General features: G+C 42.2%; 1 protein-coding gene across 4 annotated transcripts in view; it reads left to right on the top strand.

The window, feature by feature from the left end:
* The first annotated feature begins 1,212 nt into the window (after window positions 1-1,212).
* The window catches only part of GLT1D1 (glycosyltransferase 1 domain containing 1), a 42,421-nt gene continuing 30,478 nt past the window's right edge, over window positions 1,213-13,155 (top strand). Inside the window, exons 1-3 of one of the 4 annotated variants that reach the window (XM_085075369.1) lie at window positions 1,213-1,295; window positions 9,541-9,689; window positions 11,065-11,170. In XM_085075369.1, the coding sequence (XP_084931495.1) occupies window positions 9,590-9,689; window positions 11,065-11,170 (206 nt within the window). In that variant the 5' untranslated portion in view covers window positions 1,213-1,295; window positions 9,541-9,589. Of the gene's footprint in view, window positions 1,296-1,955; window positions 2,158-9,540; window positions 9,690-11,064; window positions 11,171-13,155 lie in introns of those variants that run through there. The other 3 variants (XM_085075368.1, XM_085075370.1, XM_085075367.1) reach the window with 3 other exon arrangements.

The raw sequence follows: 13,155 nt of genomic DNA, 5'->3' as shown, positions 1-13,155 counted from the left end.
TTGGAATAAAATTACATTTCAGCTTTTCCTAGCTTAATACAGTATGTCATATTAACTGTGATTACATGCCATCCATAATCTACCTTGGTGAGTGAGGTGAGATTTCTATATTGACCTAACAATGCTGAAGACTAGTTGAAATGTACATGAAAAACGTTATTTAACTGTTCAGGACTTGAGCTGTAGGTACTCTCACTAAAATTCAGAAGTTGCTGTTGGAACCCAAACATTCTCTGGCAGTATAGGAAGGAGATTTCAATTTCCCTCCAAACATCACTCAGCCACAGTGTATTTAAAACTTGATTATGATACATCCATGACTCTTTAGCTATGTCTATCCAGGGATACATTAATGCATTTACACTTCCACATTGTTAGTTTTTTCAGTCGAGGCCTATAATAGCATAGAACCAGAGTTACCATAAATAGCAATAAAATGTTAAGATCTCTTTTAAAGTTTCCTTTATTTTCTCTTTATTTCTCAGACAACCGGTTGAGTTTCCTCATTCCTCATGGAGCAGGCCTTGTCTTACTTTGATGTTTCCATTTTTGTCTGCTTTTGTTGCACACTATGATACAGCTTTGCAGTGGTAACAGCTATGAAATGTAGTTAACACAGCTTTGCAGCATTAAGGCTCATTAGCAAAACATGAGCCTGCCTACCAAAATGTTTACTTTGCTAGAACCCACTCCAGTGTGTTTCTATCCCTTCTAAACCCCCCATTCCAGAATACTTGTTATCCTCAGAAATCCACACTAATTATTGGAAGAAGTACTGCTTCAAAAATGGATAAATTTAATATTCCTCTGCGTGTGGTGTATTTTTCTGCTTCTGACATTGAAATTTGAAGACTAATTTAGGCCACAATAACCAGGCACTGCAGGTTTTGAAGACTACTTTTCCCTGCCTTCTCCATCCTTTGGGAAAGCAAGGATCTGTGTGGCCTTGTGGTGAATGACATCAGGCAATCAGACCAGATGATAAGGAAAAGGTGAGTTTTCTGTCCAGCCTGCCCACCTCGCCATCCTTCATTGAGAACACCTGCAGACCACCAATGTCCTGCAGGTGTTGTCAATGTTTTCAGAAGCTGTTGAGACAAGTTCAAGGTGGGTCTTCCAATCAGCCACCTGTTTCCAATCAAATCCCCAACGGACTCCCTTAACTGCTGCTCCCCACCCAGCTGCTCCCTGTGCTCCTGGGAGAAGAGCTGGGGAGAACACCTTCTGTCCTCAAGACTGGCTCGATGGTTTGGGACATGCTTTGTTGGAGATGCTTTTCTTGGTGCCGAGCTCAGGTTAGTTCTCTTTCTCTTCCCTGTTTTGTTGTATCTTTAGGTTCTGCCTGCTGCTGTGGAGGCTGTGGTTCTTCACCAGAACTTTTGGCTCTGCTTTATCATGTGGCTTTCCTCGTGTTTGGCGTGGTCTGTGACCATCCTGCTGCCTTGGTCTTTGCTCTGGTGCATTTCTCTGGCTGCTCTCGTGGTTGGCATGTTGTCTGCACTGAGTTTTTTCTCGCTGTGTTCTCACACCGAGCACTAAGCACCTCGCGGGAGCCACATGGCCACACGAGGATCTGCTTCAGGGGGCAGTGCCTGCTGCCAACCTTCTGTGTTCTTCTCAGAAAGCCTCTAAATTCATGTTTCCCTGTGGCCGCGAGCTGAGCGCGTCATCCCTGGGGCTGCGTAACTCAAACACACAGCGCAATTCCGAGGTGTGGGAAGGCACCCAAACCCCGTGCTCGGTAGCCAGGTGCCCTCTGCCCGGGACAGCCGGCAGGGCTGATCCATCCCCGCCAGGCAGGCGGTGTGCTCAGCCGGCAGGGCTGATCCATCCCCGCCAGGCAGGCGGTGTGTCCCTCCGGCAGGGCTGATCCATCCCCGCCAGGCAGGCGGTGTGCTCAGCCGGCAGGGCTGATCCATCCCCGCCAGGCAGGCGGTGTGCTCAGCCGGCAGGGCTGATCCGTCCCCGCCAGGCAGGCGGTGTGCTCAGCCCCGCTGCGCTCCGCAGCGCCGTTTCCGGGGGCCGCGGGCAGGTGAGGCGCTGAGCGGCGGGCGGAGCGGAGCGCAGCGCAGCGGAGCGCAGGGCCGCTATGAGGCTGCTGCTGCTGGCGTGTCTGCGGGCACAGACTGGCAATGCCACCACAGCCGCCAGGATCCAGTGAGTGCCGCGCCGTGCCGTGCCGTGCTGTGCCGCGCCGGGGGAGGAGGGATGGATGGGATGGGAGGAGGGATGCGCGGCGCGCTCCGTGCGCGCTCCCCGCGGCTATCCGCGCTAATGGGGATGGCGAGGCTGCTCTGGCCTCAGTCCCAGCGCTGTTCCTCGCAGCCTCCCGGCCGGCAGGGGCCCAGCGGGGCCGGCAGGGACAGCGGGACCGGCAGGGACAGCAGGGCCCGCCCGCCATGCGCTGCCCGCGCCGGCGCACGGAGCCGGGGGTGTGCGGGGGGCGGCGGCAGGTTGGGGACAGCGCCAGCGCCGGGGACAGCACCGGGAACGCCCCCGCTGCGGCTCTGCCCGGGCAGCGCGCCCAACGCTGCTGCTGCTGCTGCCGGGGTTCCGCTGGGCTGGCTGCGCTCGCAGGCTGACCCAGCTCCCTCCAGGCTCAGCCCCGGCGGTCGGTGTGTGTCCCCAGGCTGCCCGCGCTGGGAAAGGGCCAGGGCGGGCAGCACGGAGCTCCCCGAGAGGGCTCGGTGCCGGAGCTCACACGGAGGGCTCGGTGCCGGAGCTCACACGGAGGGCTCGGTGCCGGAGCTCCCCGAGAGGACGAGCTCCCGTCATCCCGCAGAGCAGCTGGGCACAGCCGCTCCAGTGGCTGCCCTTGCTGCGGGCGGGTTGCTCTGGGGGGATGATGGACACAGGGAAACTGTATGGGCTGACAGAGCCGCGGAGATATCCCTGATGTCCCCGTTTAACTCGAGCTGTGACGTGGGAAAAGGATGTGGCTGCCAGCATTGCTCAGGGCTTCGCTGGGCACGCGAGCTTCCAAAAAAACCCAAACTCGCTATGAAACCGAAATAATTTCCCAGTGGTTTTGTCCTCTGGAGGCTCGAAATAACAATTTGGTTTCATCTTGTTTAGAAGTTATCCATAGTTCAGTTGTTTTCCTTAGGATGAATCTCTTGGGATAGCCTTCTGCAATTTACCAGTTTTCCCTGACCTGTGGGTTGTCACACATAACGTTATGCACAGAGACATCCTCTGACATGAAGTTTTCTCCCTGGTTGTGTCAGACCCAGTAGTCTTAGGTGTCTGCAGGGCTTTCTATTGCATAAGGTATAGTAGAACATATCTGCAGGTCCTGGAAGTCACCCAGGCACTGAAGATGTGAAGCAAGCAGAGCATAAGGACCAGAGAAAGCTGAAATTTTTGATGTTTTAAAACAATAATTGTTACTGAAACTTTGCGACAAAACAAGTAAATTCTTACATTTATGATGCACATTTTTATGCCTGTATATCTCAGCAGAGTTCCCATGTGGTGGTTTTTGTGGCCTTCTGCATTTCCTTTCATATCTTGCCCTTTGCTCTCATTGGAGAACACAAAACTGGTTATTCTTGGGAACATCACTGCTCGTTTTTCCTCTATAAGGTTATTTACTCTGCCTTTACAAATTAAACATTTACTTACCTTCTTCTTCCATTTCAACTTTGAGGAAACTCAGACAAACATTTAGACTGTGGAGTTGTTTGGAGCTAATCTAGTGGAAAACAGGTTTTGCATTGTGTCTAGTTAAAATAAGTCTGAATAAGCCAGAAAAACGAATTTTTGCCTATTGTATCAAACTTTTCATCACACAGAGATTGATAGTGAATATCTGAGCACACTGCATTCAGGTGCATTGGCTGAGCAAGGTGCTTTGAGTCACAGCAAGCAGCAGTTTTGGTGGCTCAGCTGTGACATGTGATGGTGGCAGAAAATGATGTGTTTGAGGATGAAAGGGCATGGCTTGGGTGAGCTAGAGCAGCTCAGCTGACAGATGGTTTAACTTAGAGCCACATTAATGCAGTCATTTGCAGCTGTGTGAACACATCTGCAGTGACCTGTGCAGGGCACAGCAACCCTCTGGGGCATCCTGCTGCTTCCCGGGAGTGCCTTGGGCAGAGGGTGGGCATTCCTTGGGCAAAAGTGTGGGGAGTTCCTTGGGCAAAAGTGTGGGGAGTTCCTTGGGCAAAAGTGTGGGGAGTTCCTTGGGCAAAAAGTGTGGGAATTCCTTGGGCAAAAAGTGTGGGAATTCCTTGGGCAAAAAGTGTGGGAATTCCTTGGGCAAAAAGTGTGGGAATTCCTTGGGCAAAAAGTGTGGGAATTCCTTGGGCAAAGTGTGGGAAATTCCTTGGGCAAAGTGGGGGGAATTCCTTGGGCAAAAGTGTGGGCATTGCTTGGGCAGAGTGTGGGGAACTGCTTGGGCAAAAAGTGTGGGAATTCCTTGGAATTCCTTGGGCAGAGTGTGGGCATTCCTGGGGCAAAGTTCCTGGGGAACTGCTTGGGCAAAAAGTGTGGGAATTCCTTGGGCAAAGGGTGGGAATTCCTTGGAATTCCTTGGGCAAAGGGTGGGCATTCCTTGGGCAAAGTATGGGAATCCCTTCCACAGAAAATAGGAATCCCTTGCACAAAAACCAGGAATCCCTTGCACATAATGTAGGAATATCTATACAAAATGGATGTTGTTTTCTCATGCACAGAGACCAAATAGAAAGAAAATAATGAGTGAGAGATCAACTTAATTTGCATTTGTAGTAAAGCTGGATTAGGGATTTTAAGAGAAATGGTGTTTGAGAGCAAGTAACTTATATCATGTTCAGTTCCTATCTTATCACATGTTGTAAAATGTTGTTTATTGAAATAATATAAATGAGCATGTTGAGGGAAAGAAAGCAATTTTGATCAGGGAGAAAGTCAAGAGTATTACCTAGCAATGAAGTCCATTCTCACAACTGAAAGGCTAATCAGGTGACAGCCATCACCAAAACCATCCTGTGCAGATAGTTCCATCCAATGTTGGGTTTTGTAAGACTTGATGCCATTAAAAGAACCCACAAAACCTATGTGTATAACCAAAGGCTTGGCCATGTCACTTTGGACACTAATCTGCCCCACCTGAGGTGATGTGGTAAATTTTGTCTCATGTATGTTAATACATGATTTAATACATAAAATACAAATTCCAGTTAATATTTGCCTTCAGTTGTATCTGCATGCGTGCTTAGGAATTTATTTGTTCATTTTTTTTTAATATTGAGCCCTGGCAACTTTTGGTTAAACATAAATGAAACAATGACACTGTCTCCGGGTTGAACACTTGCCAGCATAGATTAATTTTATGGCTTAATATCACAGTGTATACTCTGTTTATGATATTACAGCTCTTCCAATAACTGCTTCATCTTTTCATAAATAAGATGTTCATTTCCTGAGTTTAAAGTAAGTGGCGACAAAGGTACCAGAATCTAATTTGGCTAAAAATCAACTTGCTGAAACAAGTGGTGTAATGAATGTCCTGTGGGCTTTATTCCTCTTGGTGTGCATAATCTTTAATCACCTTAAAATAGAAGAACAATGAATAAAGAATACAACACTAAGGAAAAGTCCTTGCTTAGGCTGCCATTGTTCAGCCTTAGAAATGAGATCAAAGAGGGTGTCAGGAAAGAAAAGAAATTAATCTTCCCTGCCCCTTGAAATGTTGTGTTCATCTTTTATTACTTGATAGCAAGGAGGAGTAGAAATCTAGAATTAATAGGTTAATTAGAAAGATTTAGGTTAAGTATTTTGCCAATATGTAAACATTTTTTGGAGAGGGAGGAATTGTTTTGGCTCTCATTAAGGGCCAGTTGAGATAGCTATTCTGTAAATCTCCAGGTAATCAGCTGGGAGAGAATTAAACCCACAAATTCAGTGACTCTTAGCATTCCTCTTGACAAGTGTTTTTTAGCTTAGACATTTCTTGGAGTAACTCTGAGCCCAAACCTTTCTGCTGTTCAGTCTTTGGTTCATCCTGCAGCTTTGCTCTGGAATTCCAGCATTCCCATGGGCTGCTGCTCCCAATATTGTTGTGCAGTGCAAGAACTATTTATAACCATTTATATATATATATATATATATATATATATATATAAAGGTTTAAACTTTGCAGAGTTCTTTGGTCCTTGCAAAGCTCAGTTCCTGACTTCAGGGGCAGGAGGAGTTAGTCCCCATCTTTTTTAATTTCTGGTCTGATTCACATTTTTAATGCTCACATTTTTAATGCTCACATTTTTAATTCCTGGTCTAATTCTAATTTTATTCATATTTCATTCATGCCAATACAATTTGTCTGTGTTGCTGTCTGTGAAGTTTGAGAGGGAAATAAAATGTTGCATTAACAAGTATGAAAAAATAAGCTAATTTACAAAGAAAACAGAAGATCAAGCAGGGTTTCAGCTCTTGTAACTTGATCAGCTTCAGAGGGAATTGTGAGTGATCAGGTCTGGCCAAGTTTAGAAGAGGCAGTGCAATGACTTTGCTCACTGAATAATCTCTGACTTGTGCCCTGTGCATTTAACAGTAGTTGGTGCACAGCTGCTTTGCAGAACAGACAGCTGAGGGAAAGAGATAATTAATATTTTTGGCTGAAGCCTATTTTGTGCCATTCAAGAAGTGTCAGTGTATCCACCTACCTGGAACTTTTTGGAAATCAAACATTCTTTGTCTGCAAGGAATTCCATTCAATCAGGATCGGTTGAAATTTAGAACATAAATATTTCTGAGAGGAAGACAGCACAGAAAGCAGAGCAGGTTTCACAACCATTATACTTCAGAAATAAGCACACTTTGAACTCCTGAGCTTTCTCTTCAGCCAGGCTGTGTTTGGAACTCTGAAACTGTTTCCTTACATGAAAACCTGTGAACTGCAGATTCACCTTGAAGGAGGGAAGACTGCTAGCCAGGAAAAGTGAGAAGTAGTGATCAATAATGTAGGAAATAAAAAATTAAACATCGTAAAACATCACTCGATATTTCATAGATGTGTTGGAGCAAAACGCTGTTTTTTATAGAAATCTCAAAGTGAAAATGTGTCAGGAAAGGATTGTACCTTTTAGCAGAGATCCAGAGAACACACTCAGAACTTGCACTGACAATCTTTGTGATTTCCAACGAATATAAAAATATAACAAACAAAAGCACAATTAATTTCCTGAATGCTAAAATGAGTAGGACTGGGAAATGCTTTGTCCAATATTCAGATGTGTATAAATATCACAGTGTGAGCAGTGAGCAGTGTAATGTACTTTTAAAAATTCTCTTTCACATTTACTGAATGGCAAAAGTTCTCCCTGATGGTTTTTCCCTCGGAAAACACCCCAAATCTGGGATCTGACAGCTCAACTCCATTTTAGAAATAATATTCTCCCTAAGTCATGGCATTGGCTTCCATGAGAGTTTCATTAAAAGGGAAAAATATGGCAAAGGGAATTCTAGATCCAAGCAATAATCACTGTTTGTTAAGACACTTCCTTGGCAATTTCTCTCTTTTATTAAGATCTGTGATAAAAATATAGCCTTGAGATTTAGCATTTCCAGTGTTGTCTTTAATTCCCAGACAGCAGGAGTTGTGTTCATTTTGACTTTTCGTTCAGAAAGTATTTGTTTATGAAATGGCAAAATAATGTGAACAGAGAGTTGCCAGGAGGAGAAAAAATCTGGATAATGTGTGTTCTCTGTCTTGGCTTCACTCAGGGACATCTGGGACTTCACAGACTGATCAATCTTCAAAATAAATCTCCTGCAAGACCTTTGCAGCATTCTCTAATCATGTACTTGGGAGCAGCATATGTGTGAAAATCCTGCTCTGCTTTTTTTGGTTATAAAGATGAAAAGTCATTTAGAAAATATGAAAATAACACTGGAAACTTCAGTACTTAAATACTACCCAATAACTCTGCTTCTGCACACATGTATTTCCATATGTGTGTAATCTGAAGCCTGTGATTAATGATACTGAACTCAATTGAATGTTCAGGGGATTAAGGCCTCTTTAAATCTGGGAATTTGAGTTATTCTGGGAATATTTGGTAATTTTTCCTTCTAAAGATATATGCAAATTTTTTTACATGCTCATGAGTAGAATAAAAATCTGTCAAAAAGGAAAAAATGGAAGTAATAGAGGTAATCCACAATTTGGGAGCTTTGGAACACTTGAGGGAATCTCTCTCTATTTACTGCAGAAACAGCTGTCATTCCCAGGGAGATTTGGAAACTGTGCAGGAAAAGTAGTCATTCCTAATATATTTAAAAAAGAAGACTGGAATTCCTAGCTGAGTTTCTCGATTCCTGATGTCCTGAGAGAGTTATTTTCAAATTAATCGTAATATGCAAACATATTGCTTGTACATGATAGTGATTTATGGTAATTGGAATACTGATGGGAAAAAATCCTTTTAGCCTGTTTAATGAGCACCTGTGAAATTCTGGAATGCAGGCAGGAGCATCCCAAGTATTTGCCCCAGAGATTTTCTTTCCACAGCTGTGAGATTTGAGCATCATTCTTTAGAAATAAATTGAGAATCTCTTTGAAGAGGAAAACAGTTCATGGGCAACGGATGGCAATAAATGCTCAACAGTGTAAATAAGGAATTTAAAAGGTGGCTGTATTTTATTATTTATTAGCATTTATTACAATTTATTGGTGTTGTTTGCAACATGGAGTTAAAAGGAGTTCATTTTAGGATGAGGGAGAAATGCAGCACCATATGTTGTGCCAGTGGAGCTCTCTCTGATTCAGTGCTAATACTTCCCTTCCAAGGCCTCAAGACTTTTTACAGCTCTTTTAGCACCAATTTCTGCAGAATGACTAACTTGTGCAGGACAGAAAATTCCCTTCCTTGGGAGGATGTGGAATAATCAGGAAATGAAAGCTGACATGAGCCAGGAAGCTGAGAGTTAGCAGGATTTTAATGCCAGAACAATTAATACCCAGTGAGGAATAAATCCACTGAACAATATGGAATAAGCACAAAACATTCTTTTAATGATACTGGGAATGTAAACATGACATGTCAGCAGACACAGTGTGCTCATTTCCCTCAGAACACAGATTTTCTCCTCTTTGATTTTTGGTGATGTTCTTGGGAACATTGATAACTGATTCCTGTTTCAGTGAGAGGAATAAAGTGTCTGTAATCAATCAGTTTGGTGACTTTGGCAGCATTTCCATCACTGTTTTATAGGAGGAACCATTGTGTATAGAGATGAATGGGTAAGCTGACACTAAGAGGGGTTTGGTGTTGGATTTGGTTTGGTTTTTGTTAACTGAGATTTTGCAAGCAGGCTGTGAAGGTATTTGTGTAATTCCTTTTGTGTAGTTTTCTGTTTATATTTCAGTTATCCTTGGCCTGTTTTACAAATGGGTGAGCTAAGACAAGATATTAAACTCACAGTCCACCAGAAAGGGAACACAAAGCAAAATTTATTAAGGAAAAATGTTTTGATTAAGCTTGCTTAACATCCCACTGTGCCTATAGCATTAATAGTGACTTCTTTATTTATTTTCTGTTTGTTCCAACGCTGAAGGAGTCATCTCCATGCTGCAGGACACATCTGTGTTCTCAAAGATGCTTTCATGTATGAGAGTCCAGCTGAGATAGCAAATGTGACCTCCTCAGCCAGGTTTGATGCAGCCCTGGCCATCCACCTCTACAAAGGAGGCAGACTGCTGCAAGGTAAGCCTCCTGCTGCTTTTGCAATAAAAATACCTCTTGGAAAAGCACTGCAAGGGGAGAGAATGAATGCTAACTGTTATAAATGGCTATCAAGGTATAAACCCACACTCAATGTGGTTATTCTGTTTATCCACTTCAGGCAAACGTTCAGAAATGCTAAAAGTCTTGCTCAATGGGAGCTCTGATAGGGAGAGGAGAGAGCTAAATAAATGGACTTTTAAAGCACATAGTGCTTTTCATAATGAAGTGCTTTACAGCAGGATAAGAGCATTATATTAACATTAGGATTCTCTGAGAGGACAATGGCTGGGCTGATTAGAGCTGGGGTCAAATGGAGGGAAGCAGGGAGGCTAATTTGATTTTTCTGCTCAGAAATGAGTCGAGGTTTTTCAACATGAAATAACATTCCTGTCAGCTAAGCTACAGGAGACAGGATGTTATCAGACAAATAATAAGATTTTCTATTCTCTGTAGCCACGTAGAACAATTTCAGCCTGCCATTAATGATACACTAGAAGCACTGGCTGTCAGAATTACAGACACTGTCACCTGCTGAAATTACAATGTCCACCCATTGCTGCACCACCTCGGTATTATGGAGATCTATTCACTGGAATAAAGACATAATTCCATCCTTTTGTCACATCTCAGGGAGAGTTCTGTTGTGTTCGTTTGGAGACTTCAGGAGTGTCACCTCCCAGTTTGGTCTGGTGGCTTTGCAGAAAGCAAATTCTGCAAGGAAATTCTGCAGAAAGCCTGAATTCTGATGTCTGGGTTTCTTTTATTACAACTGGATGATCACAGAGGTTTTCTAACAAAACACTTATAGACACAAACTCATCTTTTTGGGGCAGAATTAGGCAAAACAATGATTTTCCTGCAGGTTCACATCGTGTGCTCTGAAAATGCAGTTATTTTGTGGGGTTTTGGTGCCAAACAAATCAAAGTTCAAGATTGTCCAAGTTTCCTTTTCCAAGATTTTTGCTTAGATCTGTTATTCAGGATTATCAATGTGATTTTTCACTCCTAGTGGTTACCTTGGCATATTGGTCAACTTATCACTGCAGTGAGAATGACAGTATGTTGGGAAGCTGAAGTATACCTTGAATTATGGTGTATATATATTCTAATTCATTATAATATATACATTGTATATTTTATAACATTATATATTAAATAATTATATATATAACATATAATATATATAATATATATTATATAACATGATATAATTATAGATAACATCTAATACCTTGAATTATCTATGGTATTTGAAAATATATCACTGCATCCAGATGCAGTTTGCAATATATTTTCTCAGCTGCAGGAACAATAACTCAGTTTTTTTGAAGTGATTCTACATGTACCTTTTCAGGGAGCAGAATTCCTTTTGGGATCATCTTTGGTGGGACTGATGTGAATGAAGACATCAAATGCAAAGAGAAACGTCAGGTGATGGGAGCAGTGCTGGAGGAAGCCAGGTAAGAGCATTTGTGGGAGATTTATACAGAAAACTGCATTTTTGTCGTGGCAGATCTTGTAGGAAATGTTCAATAAATGCTTGGGATCACTGGGAGATCACAGACAAAGGCTGGACTGCTTGAAATCCCTGGGATATTAGTATATTATTTTATGATTCAGTGCTGGAAGTGGAGCAGTTTCATCAGAAAATGCATTTTATTTGTTTTATGTTTCCTCAATATAAATTTCACCATATTTTCCCGTGGAAGAGTTGGCAGAAGTGGTGCTAAAACTTCATCTCTTGGGTTGTAAATTTTCCAAAAGACTCAAATCCCATTAAAAGCTAATGGAATCTTTGCTAACTAATCCTCTGCATTGTCTACTGAATCATAACTGTTGTCTGCAATAACAGAGCTGAACGTGTGATGAGGATATAAAATTCAGGGGCAGGTGAAAGAAATGAGAAGAATATTAAGTATATTAATATACCTAATATTATATCAGAATATGAAGAATATTAAGTATAAGCAAGACTACTTAACCTGGGATTTGGCAGCAAATTGCTCTGCAGAATTCTCTCTAAAAACAAGTTGGGATAGTGTGAAAAAATGTTGATTCACACTCTAAGACTGGAGCAGCTGTGATGTATTTGTAGTGTTGAAATGGTTGCAGTTTTATGCAATTAAGTTTCAATTTCCTAGCAGAATTATACTGGACTGTTTATATTTGCAGAGATTTAGGTAGAGGAATAAATATCTAAGTGTCTCTAAACAATATCCACAGAGTTCTTGTTTGTACAGAACTATTCTGGCCATGAAATTGCTCATATTTGGCATTTAAATAGTGAATCTTTATTAGAGGAGGTGGTTAATGGTGAATTAGTGGTAGAGGTATGATTATTGAAATAGCAAATATTTGTTAGTGATGGAGGTTAATATCCCATTAATTCTTTTTGTAGTAATGTCATTAATCTAAACAAGGTTGGACCTCATTTCCAATGCCCTGTGCCTGAATGGTGCTTGAAGCTGCTTTTTAAAAAACCTCTGGTTCTCAGTAAATTCTGGGTTAGTTACTTATGTTCAAATATAAAATATTTTCTATTGGAACTACTATATTTTATTGATTTAGTGCTACTTGTACATACAGCCCAAGGTGCTCTGCAGGTTGATTTGAGACAGATCACTCAACTACAAACAGATTTTGTTCTTTTTTTTTTTTTTTCTTTCCCTGCTAAGTGATCCTTTCTCCAGTCCATGAGCAAAGAAGCAGAGACTGAAAAAAGTCTTTAAGCAAATTCTCTCATTTTTTAGCTGAAATGACCAGGGAATGTTTTCAGGGTGGTTTAAAGTTCCAGTGACACATCAGTGCAGTCAGCAAATGTAGGGCAAGAACTGATCATCAACCAGAGGAAATTACTACAAACTAAACAGACTTCTGGGCAGTTTTCATTGTTTCAACATCCCCAGAAAAGAAGTTTTCTCCTGGTTGATCCAAAGGTTTGTTGATTCAGCAGTGTTTGATCATAGCCAGGGTGGGGGAGGAAAAATGTTAATTTTTGGGAGCAGACTGGGTTTGGGGTCAGGCAGAACTGCAGCAAGGTTCTCTCTCCCTATTTTCCCTCTGCTGATCTCACTCTGTTATTATTATTATATATATTGTGTTGTTATTAGCTCACTTAGCCCTGTGTGGCACAGATGTGCTGCTCTGGCTGTAATCCCCTGTAAAACCTGGGCAGTAAACAGATTTTAAAGACAACACTTAATCACACTCACTGAAAAATCCTTAGGGGATGTTCTTGCCTCTCAGTGGGACTGGGAGTTGAAAGCAACTTAAGGTCCCACTTGAAAAAAAGTTTATATTCTTGTTTACTTTGTTATCAGCTAATCAGCAGCTGCTCTTCAAACAGGTCTGAAGGAAACAAAAAGGTGTCTGATGTGTCAGAAATTTCAGCACTGTGCAAAATGAAAAAGGCATTAAAATAAAATCTTACAGTGTGTCCATTTGA

This window comes from Lichenostomus cassidix, chromosome 15 (assembly GCF_008360975.1).
Source record: "Lichenostomus cassidix isolate B80296 chromosome 15, HeHo_3.0, whole genome shotgun sequence".
In the NCBI taxonomy this organism is placed as follows: domain Eukaryota; kingdom Metazoa; phylum Chordata; class Aves; order Passeriformes; family Meliphagidae; genus Lichenostomus; species Lichenostomus cassidix.
The sequence above is the reverse complement of the archived record's forward strand: the minus strand, read 5'-3'. Positions and strand labels throughout refer to the sequence as shown.